This window comes from Salvelinus fontinalis, chromosome 32, assembly GCF_029448725.1.
Source record: "Salvelinus fontinalis isolate EN_2023a chromosome 32, ASM2944872v1, whole genome shotgun sequence".
Lineage (NCBI taxonomy): Eukaryota > Metazoa > Chordata > Actinopteri > Salmoniformes > Salmonidae > Salvelinus > Salvelinus fontinalis.
In genome coordinates, this window is record NC_074696.1 from 29,757,535 (window position 1) to 29,783,388 (window position 25,854).

Consider the following 25,854-nt stretch of genomic DNA (forward strand, 5'->3'; position numbering starts at 1 on the left):
GACTAAATCCGCGTCAGGCTAGATGGGCCATGTTTTTCACCCGGTTTCAGTTCACCATCTCGTACCGACCAGGCTCCCAAAACACCAAGGCCGATGCGCTGTCCCGTCTCTATGATACCGAGGAGCGGTCCGTTGAGCCAACTTCCATCATTCCACCTTCATGTCTCGTGGCACCGGTGGTATGGGAGGTGGACGCGGAGATAGAGAGAGCCTCACGGTTAGAGCAGACCCCTCCTAACTGTCCAGCAGGGGTTCAGTACGTGCCGGGAGGGGTCCGGGATAAACTAATCCGTTGGGCTCATACTCTCCCCTCCTCGGGTCATCCTGGCATCGAGAGGACAGTGCGGAGTCTTAGAGGGAGATACTGGTGGCCCACGTTGGCTAAGGACGTGAGATTTTATGTCTCCTCCTGCTCGGTGTGTGCTCAGAGCAAGGCTCCTCGGCACTTGCCTAGAGGGAAGTTACAGCCCCTCCCCGTTCCACAACGGCCGTGGACACACTTATCGGTGGACTTTCTTACCGATCTTCCCCCGTCCCAGGGAAGTACTACGATTTTGGTCGTTGTGGATCGGTTTTCTAAGTCCTGCCGTCTCATCCCGTTGCCCGGTCTCCCTACGGCCCTGCAGACTGCGGAGGCCTTGTTTACCCATGTCTTCCGGCACTATGGGGTGCCTGAGGATATCGTTTCTGATCGGGGCCCCCAATTCACGTCCAGAGTCTGGAGGGCGTTTATGGAAAGACTGGGGGTCTCGGTCAGCTTGACCTCGGGTTTTCACCCCGAGAGTAATGGGCAGGTGGAGCGCGTAAACCAGGATGTGGGCAGGTTTCTGCGGTCATATTGCCGGGACCGGCCTGGTGAGTGGGCGAGGTATGTTCCTTGGGCTGAGCTCGCTCAGAACTCCCTCCGCCACTCCTCAACGAACATGTCCCCGTTTGAGTGTGTGTTAGGTTACCAGCCGGTCCTGGCCCCATGGCACCAGAGTCAGACCGAGGCTCCTGCGGTAGAGGAATGGGTACAGCGCTCCAAGGACACCTGGAAAGCCGTCCAGGAATCGCTAAAGTTAGCAGGACAACGGCAGAAGAGGAGCGCTGACCAGTACCGCAGTGAGGCCCCCGTGTTCACACCGGGGGACAGGGTCTGGCTCTCGACCCGAAACCTGCCTCTCCGCCTGCCCTGTCGGAAGCTGGGGCCACAGTGTGTGGGGCCGTTTAAAGTCCTGAGGAGAATAAACGAGGTGTGTTATAGGTTACAACTCCCTAGGTATTACCGTATTAACCCCTCGTTTCATGTGTCTCTCCTCAGGCCGGTGGTGGCTGGTCCCCTGCAAGAAGGTGAGGTGCCTGAGGTCCCTCCACCCCCTCTGGAGATCGAGGGGTCCCCGGCGTACACAGTACGTGCCATTCTGGACTCGAGACGCCGGGTGAGGGGCCTACAGTACCTCGTGGACTGGGAGGGGTACGGTCCGGAGGAGAGATGCTGGGTTCCGGTGGGGGACATTTTAGATCCTACTTTACTGAGAGACTTCCACCGCCTCCACCCGGATCGCCCGGCACCTCGCCCTCCGGGTCGTCCCCGAGGCCGGTGGCGGCGCGCTGCGGGAGCCGCGCGTCAGGAGGGGGGTACTGTCATGACTTCCGCCGAAGTTGACTCCCCTGCCTGTTCGGGCGGTGCTCGGCGGTCGTCGTCACCGTCCTACTAGCCGCCACCGATCCCGTTTTCGTTTGTCTGTTTGTTTTGTCTTATTAGTTGCACCTGTTTTTTGTTTCGTAATGAGTATCCCTATAATTAGGAGTTTGACCCGCCCTTGTTTTGTGCGGGATTGTTTTTTGTTACGTGTGTGTATGTTTGGGTTTTGGCAAGTGTTCTCTCTGCGCCCTTGATGTTCGGGCTTATTCAGTTTTGAATTAAGAAAAAATATAAGGAATATTTTTTTCCAAAGCGGCTCTCTCTCTCTCTGCGTCTGGTTCTTTCGCCAACCTAGTTCCGCGTGACACCAGAAAATCACATTGTAGGATTTTTTATGAATTTATTTGCAAATTATGGTGGAAAATAAGTATTTGGTCAATAACAAAAGTTTATCTCAATACTTTTTATATATAGCCTTTGTTGGCAATGACAGAGGTCAAACGTTTTCTGTAAGTCTTCACAAGGTTTTCACACACTGTTGCTGGTATTTTGGCCCATTCCTCCATGCAGATCTCCTCTAGAGCAGTGATGTTTTGGGGCTGTTGCTGGGCAACACGGACTTTCAACTCCCTCCAAAGATTTTCTATGGGGTTGAGATCTGGAGACTGGCTAGGCCACTCCAGGACCTTGAAATGCTTCTTACAAAGCCACTCCTTCGTTGCCCGGGCGGTGTGTTTGGGATCATTGTCATGCTGAAAGACCCAGCCACGTTTCATCTTCAATGCCCTTGCTGATGGAAGGAGGTTTTCACTCAAAATCTCACGATACATGGCCCCATTCATTCTTTCCTTTACACGGATCAGTCATCCTGGTCCCTTTGCAGAAAAACAGCCCCAAAGCATGATGTTTCCACCCCCATGCTTCACAGTAGGTATGGTGTTATTTGGATGCAAATCAGCATTCTTTGTCCTCGAAACACGACAAGTTGAGTTTTTACCAAAAAGTTCTATTTTGGTTTCATCTGACCATATGACATTCTCCCAATCTTCTTCTGGATCATCCAAATGCTCTCTAGCATTTGGCCTGGACATGTACTGGCTTAAGCAGGGGGACACGTCTCGCACTGCAGGATTTGAGTCCCTGGCGGCGTAGTGTGTTACTGATGGTAGGCTTTGTTACTTTGGTCCCAGCTTTCTGCAGGTCATTCACTAGGTCCCCCCGTGTGGTTCTGGGATTTTTGCTCACCGTTCTTGTGATCATTTTGACCCCACGGGGTGAAATCTTGCGTGGAGCCCCAGATCGAGGGAGATCATCAGTATTCTTGTATGTTTTCTATTTCCTAATAATTGCTCCCACAGTTGATTTCTTCAAACCAAGCTGCTTACCTATTGCAGATTCAGTCTTCCCAGCCTGGTGCAGGTCTACAATTTTGTTTCTGGTGTCCTTTGACAGCTCTTTGGTCTTGTCCATAGTGGAGTTTGGAGTGTGACTGTTTGAGGTTGTGGACAGGTGTCTTTTATACTGATAACAAGTTCAAACAGGTGCCATTAATACAGGTAACGAGTGTAGGACAGAGGAGCCTCTTAAAGAAAACGTTACAGGTCTGTGAGAGCCAGAAATCTTGCTTGTTTGTAGGTGACCAAATACTTATTTTCCACCAAAATTTGCAAATAAATTCATTAAAAATCCTACAATGTGATTTTCAGGATTTTTTCCCTCATTTTGTCTGTCATAGTTGAAGTGTACCTGTGATGAAAATTACAGGCCTCTCTCATCTTTTTAAGTGGGAGAACTTGCACAATTGGTGGCTGAATAAATACTTTTTTGCCCCACTGTAGCTATCTTAAGATGAATGCACTTACTGTAAGTCTCTCTGGATAAGAGCGTCTGCTAAATTAGTAAATTGTAAAAAATGTAACATGGATGCCTTCGCACACACACAGTCCCATCCCATCCCCCTGGAGGGAATCACCCGTGTCTGATGTTAACAGGCATCTAGGCTGGGAGGAGTAGAACAGAAAACATCAAACTGAACCAGCCAAAACATTTCACGTAATATGGATGACCTGTTCTCCATTGTTCAAGTCCTGTCTTTTCTCTCACTCTTTTGTCCAAAAGAAAATGTACAATTACAGTGCTGACAAATAGATTTTTATAAATGCACTTTCAGAGCACTGTCATGTAGCTATGATTTAATGAAGAGGGAACATAAAAAGCTCAAATCCTAAACTCACATTACCTACACTACAGTTCCTTTTCTCATACACCCACAGTGTAACTACCCCCTGACAAAGGGAGAGGCAGAAATGTGTCAGAGTTTTTAAGATGTTCCTCTGAAAACACCATAACAATAAATGCATGATTCAGTGCCTTCAGAAAGTATTCACACACCTTGACTTTTTCCACATCTTGTTGTGTTACAGCCTGAATTTAAAATTCACTGGCCCACACACAATAGCCCATGTCAAAGTGGAATTATGTTTTCGAGAATTTGACAAATTAATACAAAAATTAAATCTGAAATAGTCAATAAGTATTCAAAAACGTTGTTGAGGTAAGCCTAAATAAGTTCAGGAGTAAACATGTGCTTAACAAGTCACATAATAAGTTGCATGGACTCACTCTGTGTGCAATAATAGTCTTTAATATGATTGTATAATGACTACCTCATCTCTCTACCCCAAACATACAACTATCTGTAAGGTCCCTCAGTTGAGCAGTGAATTTGAAACACAGATTTAACCACAAAGACCAGGCAGGTTTTCCAATGCCTCGCAAAGAAGGACTCCTATTGGTAGATGGGTAAAAAAGAAGAAGCAATATCGCTTTGAGCATGGTGAAGTTATTAATTACACATTGGATGTTGTATCAATACATCCAGTCACTACAAGGATACAGGCGTCCTTCCTAACTCAGTTGTCGGAGAGGAAGGAAACCCCTCAGGGATTTCACCATGAGGCCAATGGTGACTTTAAACAGTTACAGAGTTGAATGGCTGTAACAGAAGAAAACTGAAGATGGATCAACAACACTGTAGTTACTCCACAATACTAACCTAATTCACAGAGTGAAAAGAAGGAAGCCTGTACAGAATAAAAATATTCCAAAACATGCATCCTGTTTGCAACAAGTCACTAAAGTAATACTGAAAAAAATGTGGAAAGCAATTAACACTTTGTGTTCAGGACAAAAAGTTATGTTTGGGGCAAATCCAATACAAAACATTACTGAGTACCACTCTCCAAATTTTCAAGGATAGTGGTGGCTGCATCATGTTATTGTCACGCTTGCTCCCACTCCCCCTCTCTGGCACTCGAGGGTGCCAGGCGGCTCATCATTACATACACCTGTCACCATCATTACGCACATCAGCGCTTCGTTGGACTCACCTGGACTCCATCAATTTATTGATTGCCTCCTCTATATATGTCTAATCCTCAGTTTGATCCCCGTGTCAGCATTAATGTCGTTATGATTCCCTTGTCCAGACGCTGTCCGTGTTTTGTTTCATTTCTGTTATTTATTAAATATTCACTCCCTGTACTTGCTTCTCGTCTCCCAGGATCTGCCGTCACAGTTATGGGAATGCTTTTAATTGTTAAAACTTCTTCGGGATCGGTGTCCCTTCCACGGGTCGGTTGAGCTAACATAGGCTAATGCGATTAGCATGAGGTTGTAAATAACAAGACATTTTCCAAAGACATAGACCTATCTGATATTGGAAGAAAGCTTAAATTCTTATTAATCTAACTGCACTGTCCAATTTACGGTAGTTATTACAGTGAAAGAATACCATGCTATTGTTTGAGGAGAGTGCACAATTTTGAACATGAAAAGTTGTTAATAAACAAATTAGGCAGTCTTGATACAACATTTTGAACAGAAATGCAGTGGTTCAATGGATCAGTCTAAAACTTTGCCCATACACTGCTGCCATCTAGTGGCCAGAATCTAAGTAGCACCTGAACTGGAAGATTACGTTATGGCCTTTCTCTTGCATTTCAAAGATGATGGTACAAGAAAATAAAAATGAACAGTTTGTCTTTTCTTTGTATTATCTTTTACCAGATCTATTGTGTTATATTCTCCTACATTCCTTTCACATTTCCACAAACATCAAAGTGTTTCCTTTCAATTGGTACCAAGAATGTGCATATCCTTCCTTCAGGGCCTGAGCTACAGGCAGTTAGATTTGAGTATGTTATTTAGGCAAAAATTGATTTTCTGCTTGAAAATCTATAGCAAGACCTGAAAATGGTTGTCTAGCAATGATCAACAATCAATTTGACAGCTTGAAGAAATGTGAAAATAATAGGGGCAAATGTTGTACAATCCAGGTGTGCAAAGCGCTTAGAGACTTACCCAGAAAGAATCACAGCTGTAATAGCTGCCAATGTTCATTCTACCATGTATTGACTCAGGGGTTGAATACTTATCTAATCAAGATAGTGTTTTATTTTTCATGAATGTTTTACAAATGTTAGAATTTTCCTTCCACTTAAACTTTAGAGTATTTTTGTGTAGATTGTTGACAAAAAATTACAATTAATTCAATTGTATCCCACTTTGTAAGAACAAAATGTGGAAAAAGTCAAGGGGTGTGAATACTTTCTGGCGGCACTGTAAATACTGTGAGTACCTTACCAAACAGCACATCCAATTCTACTTCATGGTATTCTAGCTATATTGTATCCACATACCTCTCTCAACCCTTTTTTGTTTGTACCTTATTTTTCCTCCACCCAGAGCATGTTATCTGAATTTGTAATTTGGGTGGTTCGAGCCCTGAATGCTGATTGGCTGAAAGCTGTGGTATATCAGACCATATACCATGGGTATGACAAAACATTTATTTTTACTGCTTTATTACGTTGGTAACCAGGTTATAATAGCAATAAGGCACCTCGGGGGTTTGTGATATACTGTATGGCCAATAAACCACAGCTAAGAGCTGTGTCCTAGCAGTGTCCTAAGAACAGCCCTTAGCCGCGGTATATTGGCCATATACCAAACAGCCTCGGGCCTTATTGCTTAATTATACAACGGGTGGGTCAAATCTTGAATGCTGATTGGCTAAAACCGCATTCCAGCCAGTGTCTATTCCACAAGTTACCACCGGCTAAATCTATGATGTTAAAATGCTTATTTACTCTGTTCCATCTGACTGAGCAATCCACTGTCTCATCAGCCTAGCATCGGCTTCTACCTGACCTATGGAGAGCATCAATATTGCAGCGTTTTCTACATGATCTGAGTGACGTTTCTGTATAGCTGGAAATACATGACCTATCCACCTGGGTGTACACCTGCTGCATACGGCCAACTAACCTCTGGACCAAGTGACCTTCGCTTCAGTTAACGACTGCAGGGCTCAAATGGAACATGACACCATAGTTGAACTAACTAAACACTGACACATAGGGCCATCATGTTCACATAGACATTAGATTAATATTACCTAGAATCTTCCAGTTTACCATGGGGTCGAAAGGAAAAACCATGGGTTTGATCAATTTCTATAGAAACACCTTCACATAAGGCCTCATCAAGTCATATTATTGATATTAGATTTTAGCTAGAATCTTGGCAGCCATCCAGGGATTAATTATATTTTCCATTTCCTCAAATGAAAGTGCTCATAAATGGTGGATACATTTTTCTCCTATCTTCCAGACTTGTTAATATAGCCTTTGACAAAATGGTTGTTTGTTGATAAGGTGAGAGATGGATGTCTCAAAGGGAAAATTTGAGATTAATATGATGAAAGGAGAAGGTGAATATTTTAGATATCCTGAAAAGAGTGGAGATATGAGACTAGATAGTGCTGTTTCTTGAAATAAGTGAAACATTGCCACCTAATGGTCTTACTATGCTACTTCCATGTTCAATATTCCTATGTGCTGTTTGTATTTTGCAGTCTGCACTCTCCATGATGGCCTCCGGACATTACTTCTGTGTGGCTTGAGATGCATGCTAAAACGCTGCATATCTGTCTACCATCCTAGGTCCCTTGCAGAAGAAATGTGAAGATTGTCTGTCAGCGGAACTACTGCTCCCCAAAATCTTCCAGAATGACTTACCATTGTTTGGAGTCAACCTGAGAGTGGATGATTGACAGCTAGCGGCACGCAATATTATATGTATGTTCCTAGATATGACAGATAAGTACTTTTTCTTCTGGACCTCTTGAGATGTATGTGGCCACCTGCTCGTCAAACATCTTATTCCAAAATCATGGGCATTAATATGGAGTTGGTCCCCCCTTTGCTGGTATAACAGCCTCCACTCTTCTGGGAAGGCTTTCCACTAGATGTTGGAACATTGCTGCGGGGAATTGCTTCCATTCAGCCAGAAGAGCATTAGTGAGGTCGGGCACTGATGTTGGGCGATTAGGCCTGGCTCGCAGTCAGCGTTCCAATTCATCCCAAAGGTGTTCGATGTGGTTGAGGTCAGTCAAGTTCTTCCACACAAACCATTTGTGTATGAACCTCGCTTTGTACACGGGGGCATTGAAATGCTGAAACAGGAAAGGGCCTTCCCCAAACTGTTGCCACAAAGTTGGAAGCACAGAATCGTATAGAATGTCATTGTCTGCTGTAGCGTTAACATTTCCCTTCACTGGAACCAAACTTTACAATTGGCACTATGCATTGGAGTAGGTAGCGTTCTCCTGGCATCTGCCAAACCCATATTCGTCCGTCGAACTGCCAGATTGGGAAGCGTGATTCATCACTCCAGAGAACGCGTTTCCACTGCTCCAGAGTCCAATGGCGGCGAGCTTTCCACCACTACAGCAGACTCTTGGCATTGCGCATGGTGATCTTAGGCTTGTGTGCAGCTGCTCGTCGATGGAAACCCATTTCAAGAAGCTCCCAATGAAAAGTTGTGCCGACATTGCCTCCAGAGGCAGTTTGGAACTCTGTAGTGAGTGTTGCAACCGAGGAGACAATTATTACCCTCTACGTGCTTCAGCCCTCCCGTTCTATGAGCTTGTGTGGCCTACCACTTCGCTGCTGAGCCTAGACGTTTCCACTTCACCATAACAGCACTTAGTTGATTATGGAGATTGCATGCCTGTGTATTCAGTTTTATTCGCCTGTCAGCAACGGATGTGGCGGTAAATAGCTAAATCCACTCATTTGAAGGGGTGTCCACATGCACTAAACAAAAGTATTGTTCCATCCCTAGCTGTGAACCTATCAACTCCCACCAGGGGGAGAAGCCACATTGCTCAAACTGATATTTATGGTTACTTTGTTTGCATTCCATGCAGAGAACATTACTATGACAACGCTAGTGATATTTTATGCAACCAAATCTAAACTCTTGAGCCGAGACGGTCAAATGCAGCTAGGGCAGAATGCATCTCAGTTCCCAGCAACTGTGCAAAAATCAATTCTCATTCTATGGTGGGAAAAGTACCCAGTCGTCATACTTGAGTAAAGGTAAAAGATCCCTTAATTTAAAATGACTCAAGTGAAAGTCACCCAGTAAAATACTTGAGTAAACATCTGGAAGTATTTGGCTTTAAATATACCTCAGTATCAAGAGTAATCATTTTAAATTCCTCATATTGCACAAACCAGACTGCATGATTCTTGTTTTAATTTACAGATAGCCAACGTACATTTACAATTGAAATATGTTTAGTGAGTCTGCCAAATCAGAGGCAGTAGGGATTAACAGGGTTGTTCTCTTAAGTGTGTGAATTGGCCCATTTCTGTCCTGTTAAGCATTCAATATGTAACAAGTACTTTTGGGTGTCAGGGAAAATAGAGTAAAAAGTACACCTCTTTAGGAATGTAGTGGAGTAAGTTGTCAAATATAAAGTACAGCGCTACACCAAGACATTTACTTAAGTACATTATACCACTGCTCATCTTGGAAAAATATCCTTCCAGTTCATTGTCCCTTCAGTCTGAACCAGATTTTTAAAAAGGGTGAATACTGTCCAGTGCTTTTCCACCCTCCCAAACCCCACTAGATGGCGCACGGAGTAGAAAACCACACTAATTGACATGACAAGCATCAAGAGAAGCATTAAGCTAGGCTAATTGGTCCTTGTGTGTATTACATTGTCAAAGCTTAAACCCAACATTCTTCCTTGACCTTTGAGTGATATGAAAATACTGGTTGTTAAAAATGCCACAAAGGTCTAAGGCACTACATTTCACTACAGTCCCTGGTTCAAATTCAGGTTGAATCACATCTGGCCGTGATTGGGAGTCCTATAGGGCAGTTCACAATTGGCCAAGCATCGTCCGGGTTCGGCAGTCATTGTAAATAAGTTTGTTCTTACCTAGTTAAAAATAAACCTTTGCCTGGAATCTAAACAGAGTAGTGTGGATTCCAGCGAAGCTAGATCCACAGAATACAATAACCTGTTCTACGTATCAAAGGATGGGCTTCAAACTGCAGAAATCTGAAGCAGCACAGGTATCAATAAAGCACACATGGAAGGGGGTTTGACAATGCTATTATTTATTGTTTTTAGTACAACCGTTAAGTCAACTAGTAACATTATCTATTGAGATGCCAAAGTGCATTCCATGTGTAAACCCAGTCTTCCAGGAACATCATAGATAATACACAAGCCTGAAAAAAAAAAAAAAAGTTAATTCATGGACCTACAATAGAACAAAGTCATGTGCTTTGAGACAAAACCCCACTTTACATAAGCAAAAAACCTGCAGTGGCACAAAGATTAAACATGGGTGAGTTGAATGGCACCCTATTCAGTGCACTACTTTTGGGAAGTGCATTAGGGAATAGGATCAGGATGCCACAGACCTTCAGAAGAGCAAGACTAAAAGTTCTCGAAATAGTAAAAGGTTCGATACGACACCTGCTGTGAAAAAGGTGAAATTGATCCAACATGTTACCAACCCAGATCAACAACCATTGATCAACTGTTAGCCAGGTGTAAAAGATACAAGATTCCAAAGCGGCACTATGGAAGAGATCATGTCGAGGACCTATGCATAGAGACATGCTTCCTTAAAGGATAAGTACATATACTGCTATTTTTCCATTAGGTCAGAAGATGCAATAACAAAAGCTAAATAGCCAAAGAAATGGGCTGTGTATGAAATGGTCACTAGCGGTCAAATCCTTGCTTCCTTAATTTCTCTCAAAGCTTCATTGAGGAAGTCTTAAGAAAAGGACTTTAGATCCTCTCCAATGCATTTTGAGAGGAATTGACGGTTAGTAACTTGCAGACCGCCATGGAGTAGAAGCAACAAGGGGACAAAAATAGCCACGTGTAAAACTAGTGCAAGTACACTTATAGCAGGAGAGAAGTTGAATTCACAAACAGGGAGAACTTTATTATTTTTGTCAATAGGTGGGTGGCGGTGAAGACAAAAATACTGGCCATTAACTAAATATAAATCAATCTTTGGATATGTAAAAAACCCTCTAGTATACAATCCCCAATAGACAGAAGTTCAGTTCTCTGATGTCTCGGCACCACCCTCTTTGGTTTCCTTTTTGGCCCGCACCTCTTCCAGTTTCTTGTCCTGAGAAGAAATAGAAGTTCAAAAGTGACATATCCTTCAAAATAACATTTAAACAGACCATACAAAGTGCGACTTGTGTCAGTGACAACATACATTAATATTTTCCAGCACCATTTTGTCATGGATGACCAGTGACATTGGTGTTAACTTTGTGTGAAATCAAAATGTTGATAACTTCTGAAGTCTCCCAACTCAAATCACTTGCAGAGATAAGTGATCAAGTCCAGACTGTCACTGCAAGACTGGTTTGAAAGTAAAAGATATCAAGAGGCCAACATACCTTCTCCTTGAACTTCTCGCTCATGGCTGCCTGAAGGGCCTCCTTGTTCTCTTTGTTGGCTTCCATCTTCTGGTTAAGCTTCTCCTCAGCTATCTTACTGAAGTTGTTGTTCTCCTCCATGGCTTTCCTTTGCACCTCCTTCTCATGCTCTCTCTTCTCAGCTAGGTGCTTCAGAACCTCTGCTTCATGGGACTGGAGGATGGCGCAAAGGGGAGAGGAGTTTGATTCAGACACCCAACAAAACAGTTGACTACTACAATAGACTGTCAAGCAGGGCTCCCCAAAAAGGCAGAACCCAGGCCAAATACAGCCCCTAAGTTCAGAGTAAATAAAGTTGAGGCTGGACATGACTCAACCAGCACCAAGTGATTTTAACTTAGGAAAATCGTTCCAAAGTATTACCACTCAGACACGTAATCCTATACAAATATAAGCAAGGATTAGGTTTAGTCAAATATCAGTTTTGGCTTGTCGGTCAATTTGCAGTCTACAAATTTTGTAATTATGTTCCGGGCCCCGACTACCCACTTCAAAACACAACCCTCAACTGAATCTAGTTAATCGCAGGCATAGAGGCATGTAATGCATCATTGCAAAAAGTTAGTGTATCCACACACTAGCGATAAAAATGTAAAAAAATTAAGGTAGTTACATTTCGGGATATAGTAATATTTATTGGGATCCAAACAGGATATAATTTAGCAATATATTGTATTGATAAAACTATTTGTACACTAGTTGGTGGTACCAAAACTACAGCATTTTTTGTTCATTAGCTTGTTTGCCTTTTCTTTTCTTACTAGGGAGACAATATGTTTCTAGCACTTTATTTCCATGACCTATCAAAACTCGTTTTGTGGCTCAGTCTTGTCCATCTGCAGCAGACATATGGTGAGCAATATGTCTGGAATATTGAAACCAGTATCGAATCATGAGAAACACAATACATAATGTAACCTAAGCAGGGTGGGAAATTCCAATAATTACACACCCCGGGAATTATTTATTTTTTTTAATCATGAGTATCAGCTTTTTTTGGTCCTTCAATAGTCGCTATCGGCGTTAAAAATCATAATCTGTCGACCTCTAGAGACATCACTACAGACCCCGATTTGATACTGGGCACCATTACAACCAGCCGTGTTTAGGAGTCCCATAAGGCAGTGTACAATCGGCCCAACGTCGTCCAGGTTAGGGGAGGGTTCGGTCGGGATAGGCTGTCATTGTATAATAAGCATTTGTTCTTAACTGACTATCATAGTTTAAAGAAGTAGTATCCTGCTCAATTCAATTTGTGACAAGTCTTAGCCAATTCATGTTACAATAGTATTTATTGTATCAAGTAAAACAGTTCTACAACTGAACATCAAGAATCAGTGTCATAAAATGCTGAGTGATAAATTAGCTGCATTATTAGTTCAGGATTTGAAATCTGAAATTTAAAGGAGCCCAGAAGTGTTCATTTTAAATAAAATTACTAAAGGTTAATGGTTGAAATATTATTGGTGTTCCATGCTCAAGCACATTGTACCCCCAAATATTTGCATCATTAGGAGAGAAAGTGTTCAGCTGCTCCTTTAAGGGACAGGCCATTACTGTGGTAATCTTTGTCTGTGCTAGTTGCAGAGAGCAAACTAATATTGAAAAAAATAGCATGTGACCAAAACGGTGCAACTAGCCAAGAAACACAGACAGTCACTTCAGTAGCCTCTCAGGTCAAGTCAACAAACTGCTATACATTTGAGCTTTGGATTGAAAAACGTCCCAAATTCTGTGTGTGACCACCCAACATGGCTGGTGAAATAACTTCCTTAACCGTCAAAGACAAAATATACCCGCATTTGACATTTGTAAATTTTCCACCTTAATGTCATGATAATATCATATGGTCCTTGCTATTCCCACACCTAGTAAATGCATTCCCCCAAATTGTGCCTGTCAAGGCTAGGATCCCCCCCCCCCCCCCAAATGTGTTTTTAGATAACAATATACACACTTATTCATGGGTGAGGGTAGGTGACCTTTTTTCTATACAATAGTTTTACCTTTAGAGGACCCCTTTTGGCTCAAGAGCACACCCATTAGCAAAACTTCCGTCTAGCATCTTTAACTGGAGCACGACCTACCTTCCTCCTCTCCTCTGCAGCCTCCAGTTTCCTCTGGATCTCCTCCAGGGACAGGTCCTTCTTCTTGGGGGGAGACAGAGGGAACTCTCCCTTGGCGTCTGGAGCTGGAGTACCCAGTATCACCTCAAACGCCTGGCCAGATGCACGTTTGTCAATCTCCTTTACCTGAATATCTATGAGCGGACAAATTATGCATTTGTTATTAATCAAAGTTCATTGGTGGGCCACACAGATGCAACGAATTACTTGCGTTTCAACAGCGCAATAACAAACAATATGCACATAATCCAAAATTTAAGAAATCAGAAGCAGCAATGCCAGAAAATATATTTTATAAAGTGTATAGCCAGCATATGACTAGAAACTGTACATCAGCAGTAGTTATATATAATGAGCCATGACTAGAAAGCAGTACACAAACATATGAACTCCAGGTGAGGGATACATGTAGGCTGACAGAGTTAAGGGAATGTGGCACTTGTTTGGTAAAACTGAACTATTATTTCCAAATGAGGGACGAGGACAGGAAACTGAACATTACAGGGAGAAGGGGTGGAGAGAAGGCCACTGTGTGGACATTAAACTAGGGTTCTCCCATTTCCAAAAGACACTGCATCTGTCACCTGGACTGCTGGGAATAGACATGACTAGTCAAAACAATACAGTGAAAGCGCATCATTAGACTGGCTTCCACTTGGTCATTTCTTTCAGATGGAGAGGGGTGAGAAACAATTAATTTCACGTCTCTCAAAATCACAACTTACCTCCGCAGGAGGCGGCCATTTCAGCAGTGGACAGCAAGTCAATGTACCTGGAAGAAAGTTCTGTCACATTTACTTAAAGCCTTTAACAATTGCAGTTGTCAGTGCCTTTACAATAACCCGGCCTTAACCCCAACAACCAAGCCTGCCAACACATTAGTACATCCATGAACATGAAGAACCAGCTACACCCACTCCCAAGGACTGGATAAAACTTCATCTCATCTTTACAAAGTGCCTGAATCATTAGCACCCTCTAGTGGAATAGAAACAATTTACTGTGTGTTTAGGTGGAAGACTGACTAAACAGCAGGGCAAAGCAAAACAAGGTCCACTCAGTGGCGACATCCTTCAGTCATGTTCAACAACGACAAGCAACACCCTATTAATACAGCCCATTTTTAAAAACTGTCTGGTATTCATTCACAGCTAAATAACTACATTAGCAAGTGATAGCCACATGCAATCAATAATATACTACTGTAGATGGGCGAGGGGCCCTTTCAATGCCCATCTACAGCAGCTCAGTGCCCTTCTGTTGCATGGATACTTTGAACTAACAGGCCATGGTTAGAACAAAAAGGCTAGAGCTTTCCAAAATTGCAGTGTATTGATGCGATTTGGAAGCTGCAGATATTTGGCAGCTATAACCTACAGACGACGCCAACAAACCTAATCTATGAATATTCAAGCAGATTCAGCAGAAGACATTCAACACAAGCTGCAACCGTGCACCCGTGTGTACATAGCGAACTAACTATAAGCCGCAGGGGGAGAAAAACAAATAAGTTCCAACCGCCGCAAATTCGAGAGCACGTATTACTTGAACCGCCCAATTGCAAGAAGAATCAGAATCGCCTTTAATCGTCGCACACATTTGCATGTACAGGAATTTGACTGAAATGGTGCTGCTAAAGGACAGACAAAGACGCTGAGGTGTGTAAACAGATCACGATAAATTGGGAGGGACACCTGCAACAATCAAAAAGCTCTGATTGTTGTCTTGAGGTTGATAATCAATAGGTAACGTTTCAGGGTCACAACAAAGAGGTCGTATAGCTTCCAAAATATCAGTTAATGGCACAACAATGGCTCTTTTGTTTGATTGCAATGAACGTCAATGAGACCAGTTGCAAACAAAGAGGAGCGCGTGTTCAAGGCAGCTCCGCCCGTTTAGCTATTCGCATGCTGCCCCTCACGACACCAAGTGCACAACTAAGTTAAACTAATAATAGGCCAGAACATTCAACGATAAATAATTTAAACGTCAAAAAGCTGATAATAGTTAATGGCGACTGGAAGCTTCAAATACGGATGGTAGCGTTTATTTTGTAAAGCACCCTGCAAACCAAATGTTTAAAAAAGTAATGGAGGCGCATCAGTTGATGGCTGACCAAAGTAGAAAAAAAATTGCTAATTTAAAAGATTCAAAGCGACGTGTGTATATTATTTTTATAAATTCATGACTTTACTAGCTACGTCGTGTAATCAAGAAAATAATTTGCCTCACTATCAAGTGTGCATCCCTAACCAGCAAGTAGTGTCAAGACAAACATTCATTGGTCAACCACAACTAACGTTAATCACGGTCTGAAGTTGAATAGATCAAATATGGTTAACGTTACTGTGGAACAACAAGTCACCCACCATTAGATCAATGGTCTTTTTACAATTTCATACATTTTTTACCAAAGCATCAATGAAAGACATTAAGTTAACAATGTCTGAGCAACAACCTTTAAACGTTGACTAGTTACTGTAGGTTGGTTGCTAGTTAACGTTAAAACAAATAAATATATAAAAAAAAAAGAACCGAAGTCGTTTAGCCAGGATTGAAACTGAGGTAACACATTCGATCACCACTTAACAAACAAAAAAATTCAGGTAAAACCAGTACTTTCATAAATCAGGCAAGATTACCTACAATTACAATCTTTAAGTCATATTTTTGGTACGGATAACGTTAGCTATATTACACCCACCTTAATAACACAGTGAAAAATTCTCCTTAACAGACAGACTTTAACCGCGAATTCTATGCTCGAGCATGGCCAGTTCGCGCATAAAAAGCCCCAAATGTGTGTCGTCAAAGCCAATACTACAATTCTATTGGCTGTTTATAACTTTATAACACTCCTGGTAGTTGTAGTTTTAGTATTTTCTAGACGTCAACACAGGCAGACGAGTATCTTCCTAACATTTCAATTACTTTGGTAATGAATAATGAAATTTGAATGAACATATAAATTGATTGTTTCAATTTAATTGATAAAAAATATGTGTATTTTGGGGAAGAAATGTCAAAAGTGTGTCTTTGACCTACATCAGTCAGTCAGCCCTTGAATGAAGTGTGTGATGATTCAGGGTGTGCACCATTACATAAGTCTTCATTGTTTAGCTCCAACTAACCAGATGCACGTTCTCGACCGTGCGCTCTCGAGGACTGTAGGGTAACTATACGATTTATTAACGTTTTCATCACGTTGTCTGCACTATTTTATTTTTTGCAACATCGTCCATAGTCATGACTGTTATTGTGTCCTACTTTATTTTTATCACACAGAGATATATGACTGCAAAGGATCCATGGAATGACCCATATTTCCTCCAGAGCCAGAAAGCTGCAGTTGTCTGACGTCAGAGGACTTGAGAGGACTACACCCCCAATCCTGAAAGAAGTCAGCTTCTGTCTGTTTGTTTTTAACAATTCATTAAAAATAAAAACATGAAATGTCTTGAGTCAATAAGTATTCAATCACTTTGTTATGGCAAGGCTAAATAAGTTCAGGAGTGCAAATTTGATTAACAGATCACGTAAGTTGCATGGACTCACTCTGTCTGCAATAATAGCGTTTAACATGATTTTTGAATGACTACCTCATCTCTGTACCCCAGACATAAAATTATCTGTAAGGTCCCTTAGTCATGCAGTGCATTTCTAACACAGATTCAACCACAAAGACCAGGGAGGTTTTCCAATGACTAACAAAAAGGGCACGTATTGGTACTGTAGATGGGTAAAAATAAAGAAAGAAAAGTAGACATTGAACATCCCTTTGAGCATGGTGAAGTTATTAATTAAACTTTGGATGGTGTATCAATAAATCACATTAATGAGTACCACTATCCATATTTTCAAGCATTGTGGGGGCTGCATCATGTTATATTTTTATTTATTTTTTAATTTCACCTTTATTTAACCAGGTAGGCTAGTTGAGAACAAGTTCTCATTTGCGACTGAGACCTGGCCAAGATAAAGCAAAGCAGTTCGACACATGCAACAACACAGAGTTACACATAGAATAAACAAACATACAGTCAGTAATACAGTAGAAAAAAAGTATACATACAGTGTGTGCAAATGAGGTAAAATAAGGGAGATAAAGCAATAAAATAGGCTATAGTGGCGAGGTAATTACGACATAGCAATTAAACACTGGATTGATAGAAGTGCAGAAGATGAATGTGCAAGTAGAGATACTGGGGTGCAAAGGAGCAAAATAAATAAATACAGTATGGGGATAAGGTAGTTGGATGGGCTATTTACAGATGAGCTATGTACAGGTGCAATGATCAGTGAGCTGCTCTGACAACTGGTGCTTGAAGTTAGTGAGGGAGATAAGAGTCTCCAGCTTCAGCGATTTTTTGCAGTTCGTTCCAGTCATTGGAAGAAAAGGCGGCCAAAGGAGGAATTGGCTTTGGGGGTGATCAGTGAAATATACCTGCTGGAGCGCGTGCTGCGAGTGGGTGCTGCTATGGTGACCCGTGAACTGAGATAAGTCTGGGCTTTACCTAGCAAATACTTGTAGATGACCTGGAGCCAGTGGGTTTGGCGACGAGTATGAAGCGTGTGCCAGCCAACAAGAGCGTACAGGTCGCAGTGGTGGGTAGTATATGGGGCTTTGGTGACCAAACGGATGGCACTGTGATAGACTGCATCCAATTTGCTGAGTAGAGTATTGGAGGCTATTTTGTAAATTACATCGCCGAAGTCGAGGATCGTTAGGATAGTCAGTTTTACGAGGGTATGTTTGGCAGCATGAGTGAAGGATGCTTTGTTGCGAAATAGGAAGCCGATTATAGATTTAATTTTGGATTGGAGATGCTTAATGTGGGTCTGGGCGGAGAGTTTACAGTCTAACCAGACACCTAGGTATTTGTAGTTGTCAACATATTCTAGGTCAGAACCGTCCAGAGTAGTGATGCTGGATGGGTCGGCAGGTGTGGGCTGCGATCAGTTGAAGAGAATGCATTTAGTTTTACTTGGATTTAAGAGCAGTTGGAGGCCACGGAAGGAGAGTTGTATGGCATTGAAGCTCGTCTGGAGGTTAGTTAACACAGTGTCCAAAGAAGGGCCAGAGGTATTCAGAATGGTGTCATCTGCGTAGAGGTGGATCAGAGAATCACCAGCAGCAAGAGCGACATCATTGATGTATACAGAGAAGAGAGTCGGCCCGAGAATTGAACCCTGTGGCACCCCGATAGAGACTGCCAGAGGTCCGGACAACAGGCCCTCCGATTTGACACACTGAACTCTTTCAGAGGAGTAGTTGGTGAACCAGGCGAGGCAATCATTTGAGAAACCAAGGCTGTTGAGTCTGCCGATAAGAATGTGGTGATTGACAGAGACGAAAGCCTTGGCCAGGTCGATGAATACGGCTGCACAGTAATGTCTCTTATCGATGGCGGTTATGATATCGTTTAGGACCTTGAGCATGGCTGAGGTGCACCCATGACCAGCTCTGAAACCAGATTGCATAGCGGAGAACGTACGGTGGAATTCAAAATGGTCGGTAATGTGTTTGTTAACTTGGCTTTCGAAGACCTTAGAAAGGCAGGGTAGGATAGACATAGGTCTGTAGCAGTTTAGGTCTAGAGTGTCTCCCCCATTGAAGAGGCGGATGACCGTGGCAGCTTTCCAATCTTTGGAAATCTCAGACAATACGAAAGAGAGGTTGAACAGGCTGATAATAGGGGTTGCAACAATTTCGGCAGATCATTTTAGAAAGAGAGGGTCCAGATTGTCTAGCCCGGCTGATTTGTAGGGGTCCAGATTTTGCAGCTCTTTCAGAACATCGGCTATCTGGATTTGGGTGAAGGAGAAATGGGGGAGGCTTGGGCGAGTTGCTGTGGGGGGTGGAGGGCTGTTGATTGGGGTACGGGTAGCCAGGTGGAAAGCATGGCAAGCCGTAGAAAAATGCTTATTGAAATTCTCAATTATAGTGGATTCATCAGTGGTGACAGTGTTTCCTATCCTCAGTGCAATGGGCAGCTGGGAGGTGGTGCTTTTATTCTCCATGGACTTTACAGTGTCCCATAACTTTTTTGAGTTTGTGCTACAGGATGCAAATTTCTGCTTGAAAAAGCTAGCCTTAGCTTTCCTAACTGTTTGTGTATATTGGTTCCTAGCTTCCCTGAAAAGTTGCATATCACGGGGGCTATTCGATGCTAATGCAGAACGCCACAGGATGTTTTTGTGCTGGTCAAGGGCAGTCAGGTCTGGGGAGAACCAAGGCCTATATCTGTTCCTGGTTATACATTTTTTGAATGTGCCATGCTTATTTAAGATGGTGAGGAAGGCACTTTTAAAGAATAACCAGGCATCCTCTACTGACGGGATGAGGTCAATATCCTTCCAGGATACCCGGGCCAGGTCGATTAGAAAGGCCTGCTGGCTGAAGTGTTTTAGGGAGCGGTTGACAGTGATGAGGGGTGGTCGTTTGACCGCAGACCCATTATGGATGCAGGCAATGAGGCAGTGATCGCTGAGATCTTGGTTGAAAACAGCAGAGGTGTATTTGGAGGGCAAGTTGGTTAAGATGATATCTTTGAGGGTGCCCGTGTTTACAGATTTGGGTTTGTACCTGGTGGGTTCATTGATAATTTGTGTGAGATTGACGGCATCAAGCTTAGATTGTAGGATGGCCAAAGTGTTAAGCATGTCCCAGTTTAGGTCACCTAGCAGCACGAGCTCTGAAGATAGATGGGGGGCAATCAATTCACATATGGTGGGTATGCTTGTGATCGTTAAGGACTGGGGAGTTTTTCAGGATAAAAAATAATCGGAATGGAGCTAAGAACAGGCAAAATCCTAGAGGAAAACCTGTTCCAGTCTGCTTTCCACCAGACACTGTGAGATGAATTCACCTTTCAGCAGGACAATAACTTAAAACACAAGGCCAAATCTACACTGGAGTTGCTTACCAAGAAGACAGTGAATGTTCCTGAGTGGCCAAGTTACAGCTTTGAATTAAATCTGCTTGGAAATCTCAAAATAGTTGTCTAGCAATGATCAACGACAAATTTGACAGAGCTTGAAGAATTCAGAAAAAAATGATGGGCAAATGTTGCACAATCCAGGTGTTGTAAGCTCTTAGAGACTTACCCAGAGAGACTCACAGCTATAATCACTGCCAAAGTTGATTCTAACATGTATTGACCCAGAAGGTTGAATACTTCCTAATCAAGATATATATATAGTGTTTTATTTTCCATACTTTTTCAACTAATGTTCAACATTTTCTTCCACTTTGACATTATAGTATTTTGTGTTGATCGTTTACCAAAAATGACAATTCAATCCATTTTAATCCCACTTTGTAACATATCAAAATGTAATGAATATCAAGAGGTGTGAATACTTTCTGAAGGCACTGTAGTTGGAGGATTTCATTTGGGAAAGCAGCACCGTTTACTTTCAGTGTTCTCTGCTGATGTAGCTTATACTGCTGTAACCCACTATGGTTTTGTATTCCATCAGCATTCCCAGTCCTGCTGTGCTGTGTTGAGAGAGAAAGAGAGAGTATGTGGCTGCGCGTGTGTGCACTGTGTAAGGCTTAAAAACAGCTGTAGTATTAACACTGATCACATAATTAAAGGGATAAACAGCAAGGAACTTTACCCCCACTTAATCTATTTGAAAAAAAGGAATTAGGTTCAGTGAGACAGACATGTTTTTTATATGTTGTGTTTATGGGATAATACCTATCACTCCATGACAAATCTTAGAAAATTGGGGTAAGGGGATGAGAGCATACATAAGGTTAAGGCATAATACTTAGGCTATTGACGTATTAGTTAACACAATGCTTCTGTTGGACAATGATGCCTCAAAGAGAAGCAAGAATCACATTTCTTTAAGATATCAGAGTAATATCTATTTGGCACCGTGTTTGCCATCCTTTCAAGTCACCATATGGTGGTCCCCTTCAGGCAAGATGGTTAACAGGCGTTACATCCCCCTTTCTCATTGTCTACACCCATCTACCATCATCCAGCTAATGCATAATTAGGATTGAATGATGGTGACTAATTATGAATAATGGTGGTCAGTGGTAGAACAATGTATTCTGTCTCCCATAATGTCAGTAGTCTTTTTAGTATGATCCCTGCCAAAATTGAATCCATGACCTTGCCATTGCCAGCACCATGCATGCTCTTACCAACTAAGCCACATACTTCTTCAGACAGTATCTCCTTCCTACATGCACCAGTAGCTATAAGATTCATGGGCAAGATGAAACTTATGTTTTGTGATTGAATACACTCAAGGCCTCTGTATTAGACACACAAAAAGAAAGGTGGTTATGTAAATGTTAGTGTTGGGATAGAAGCAGAATTAAACTTCAATCAATGTGAAACGACAAACTATTTCATGTCATTATATTTTTAGCTCGATTCTCTATCCTGATGGCAAAGAAAAACAATAACCCAAACTTAGAAGAGGCATTGATTTTGTTCAGGCTGTGATGTCGAGCTCTCTGAATATTTTAAACTTCCATGGGTTTATATTTAGATTGCAATTTTGCTGTTTGTGTCACTTCGGTTCTAGCTCACTATTTAACCAATTGCATTCTATATCAGTTGTACATACCTTAGTTGAATGCACTGATTGAAATTCGGTCTGGAAAAAACTAACTAAACATATATCAACTACAAATAACTAAAATATACATAAGGCATTTTCAATAGAAAGCTTTTGTATTGTCATGGCATTGTGTGAGATCTTTCCAGAGTTTGTGTGACTGTACAGAGAGGATCCTGCTCTCTCTTTCCAGGCCAGTGAAGTCAGTGTTCATTGATTGAACTGCTGTAGTTCAGCATGCTACCCATTTAAATTGTCTTGCTACAATCGCTGAGTTACCTTGACCTTTCTGGTATGGCCTCATCATTTGAACTGTATATCTATCCATGGATACATCCATCCCCTGTCTGTGACAAAGCCAGAGCCTACATGATCAGGCACATTCTGTTGATTGATCTGGCATTGCCATCCATCAAAACAAATCACATGCCATGTGTACTTGTAAAATAAACAAGCATAGTATGAGAAAATATTTATTTATTTTGCACCTCAATCAAGAAGAGATTTAAATCACAATGTGTTCGAGTTCCCTGGTTTAATAACGGAAACTTTAAAAAATCTGCTGCATTGTCTGCTCCTGTACAAATGGTTTAAGAGGGGTGCCTCATCTGTGCCCTGGAGAGCAGAATGAGCAGATGGTGCCTGCCAGCCTGCCAGTGTCCCCCTCCCAACCAGCTCTGGTCTCCCCCACTGATTGGTCTGGTCCTCTATTCCACCACAGGAAAAAGACAGACAGAGGGACATCAGTGACCAATATGTGCAGATGTGACATGTGTGTGGCAGGGGATTTGGGGACTAGATGAGGCAGTGTCTGTCTCTCTCTCTCTCTAAAGCCTCATGTTTATTTGAAGGTTCAAGTGTTTACACCAGATTAAAGCAGTTATAGTTGTCGCTCATCTACAAACCAAAACAACAAAAATGTACATTTGGGTCTTCCAAAACTATCAGATTAATCCATGTTTCAAATAACCCCCATAATCTATGTTAGATGCCCATTTCCTTTTACACATCCTATTAAAAAAGTATGCGAACCATGGGAATTCTTTAACTAGATTAGGTCCACTATGTAGTCGTTCATTCCCAAAACAATTGCTGTACAACAGGTCTTTGTTGCTGTTCGGCAGCATAAGGATTCCCCTAGTCTCTTGTACGGTGTGAGTTCTGGTAATTTAAATCCCATTTACACAATTAAATGGAGGTTATCTGACTTCAGGTTGTGAGGTGCGAAGGGCAAACTGCATGGTGGATCTGTAGCCTAGAGATGAAACAGAGGCTAACTGGTACACACACACATGTGTTTTACTATCCAAGCGGGAACCAAAACATGTATTCCCATTCAAAATTCTATTTTCCTTAACCCCTATCTGTCACGGATGACTAGGAGTGGAAGGTAGGAATCAGGCGCAGAGGGTTCAAGGAAAAATGGCAAATGTATTCCTTCACAAAAATGGTCCTGCCCAAACACAGGGCGGAAAACACTGACCAACCCAAACACAGGGTAACACGGTCCAGAGCACAACAATACCTCCAACTCAAAACGTGAACACAAAATAATCCCGCACAAACAAGAGCAAGCTTCACAAGCATAAATAGGCGAGCAAATCAAGAAAACATAAATAGAAACAGGTGCAACTAATAAGACAAAACTAACAGAAAAGGAAAAAGGGATCGGTGGCGGCTAGTAGGCCGGTGACGACGACCGCCGAGCACCGCCCGAACAGGCAGGGGAGCCAACTTCGGCGGGAGTCGTGACACTAACTCTAAATCTAACCCTTAACCTTAACCCCAGACCCTAAAAGTAAACCTAACTCCTAACCCTAATTGGAATCATAAACCTAACCCCTAGGCCTAAAATATCATGTTTCTTTTTGGGGACCGGCAAAATGTCCCCACTTGCCAAATGTTCATTGTTTTATCCTTATGAGGACTTTTAGAAGCCAAAAGGATAGTAAAGTTAGACCACACACACACATGCACACAAACACACACTAGGGGTTAAATACATGGTGGCTCTCTAGCCTACACTCTTAGAAAGAAAGGTGCTATCTAGAGCCTGAAAGAATTCTTCAGCTGTTCCCTGGAGAGATTTTTGGTTCCAGGTATAACTATTTTGGTTCCAGATATAACCCTTTGCACAGAGGGTTCTACAGTCGTGGCCAAAAGTTTTGAGAATGACACAAATCAAAATTTTCACAAAGTCTGCTGCCTCAGTTTGTATGATGGCAATTTGCATATACTCCAGAATGTTATGAAGAGTGATCAGATGAATTGTAATTAATTGCAAATTCCCTCTTTGCCATGCAAATGAACTGAAACCCAAACAAACATTTCCACTGCATTTCAGCCCTGCCACTAAAGGACCAGCTGACATCATGTCAGTGATTCTCTCATTAACACAGGTGTGACTGTTGACGAGGACAAGGCTGGAGATCACTCTGTCATGCTGATTGAGTTCGAATAACAGACTGGAAGCTTCAAAAGGAGGGTGGTGCTTGGAATCATTGTTCTTCCTCTGTCAACCATGGTTACCTGCAAGGAAACACGTGCCGTCATCATTGCTTTGCACAAAAAGGGCTTCACAGGCAAGGATATTTCTGCCAGTAAGAGTGCACCTAAATCAACCATTTATCGGATCATAAAGAACTTCAAGGAGAGCGGTTCAATTGTTGTGAAGAAGGCTTCAGGGCGCTCAAGAAAGTTCAGCAAGCGCCAGGACCATCTCCTAAAGTTGATTCAGCTGTGGGATCGGGGCACCAGCAGTACAGCGCTTGCTCAGGAATGGCAGCAGGCAGGTGTGAGTTCATCTGCACGCACAGTGAGGTGAAGACTTTTGGAGGATGGCCTGGTGTCAAGAAGGGCAGCAAAGAAGCCACTTCTCTCCAGGAAAAACATCAGGGACAGACTGATATTCTACAATAGGTACAGGGATTGGACTGCTGAGGACTGGGGTAAAGTCATTTTCTCTGATGAATCCCCTTTCCGATTGTTTGGGGCATCCGGAAAAAAGCTTGTCCTGAGAAGACAAGGTGAGTGCTACCATCAGTCCTGTGTCATGTAAAGCATCCTGAGACCATTCATGTGTGGCGTTGCTTCTCAGCCAAGGGAGTGGGCTCACTCACAATTTTGCCTAAGAACACAGCCATGAATAAAGAATGGTACCAACATATCCTCCGAGAGCAACTTCTCCCAACCATCCAGGAACAGTTTGGTGACGAACAATGCCTTTTCCAGCATGATGGAGCACCTTACCATAAGGCAAAAGTGATAACTAAGTGGCTCGGGGAACAAAACATCGATATTTTGGGTCCATGGAGAGGAAACACCCCAGACCTTAATTCCGTTGAGAACTTGTGGTCAATCCTCAAGAGGTGGATGAAAAAATAAAACCACACAAATTCTAACAAAATCCAAGCATTGATTATGCAAGAATGGGCTGCCATCAGTCAGGATGTGACCCAGAAGTTAATTGACAGCATGCCAGGGCGGATAGCAGAGGTCTTGCAAAAGAAGGGTCAACACTACAAATATTGACTCTTTGCATCAACTTCATGTAATTGTCAATTAAAGCCTTTGACACTTATGAAATGCTTGTAATTATACTTCAGTATTCCCTAGCAACATCTGACAAAAATATCTAAAGACACTGAAGCAGCAAACTTTGTGGAAATTAATATTTGT

General features: G+C 42.4%; 1 protein-coding gene and 1 long non-coding RNA gene across 2 annotated transcripts; one reads left to right on the forward strand and one right to left on the reverse strand.

Annotated features, from left to right (window-relative positions):
- Nucleotides 1-10,091: 10,091 nt before the first annotated feature.
- Nucleotides 10,092-16,382, reverse strand: LOC129831051 (stathmin-like). Its single transcript, XM_055894051.1, has 5 exons — nt 16,295-16,382; nt 14,316-14,362; nt 13,552-13,724; nt 11,426-11,617; nt 10,092-11,145 (listed from the first exon to the last, which is right to left on the reverse strand). Exons 2-5 carry the CDS (start codon nt 14,332-14,334, stop codon nt 11,074-11,076), a joined length of 456 nt encoding a protein of 151 aa, XP_055750026.1. The 5' UTR covers nt 14,335-14,362; nt 16,295-16,382; the 3' UTR covers nt 10,092-11,073.
- LOC129831052 (uncharacterized) lies at nt 14,868-17,047 on the forward strand. Its single transcript, XR_008755666.1, has 3 exons — nt 14,868-15,248; nt 16,711-16,762; nt 16,876-17,047. It is a non-coding gene; the product is annotated as an uncharacterized LOC129831052 (long non-coding RNA).
- The last annotated feature ends 8,807 nt before the right edge of the window (nt 17,048-25,854 follow it).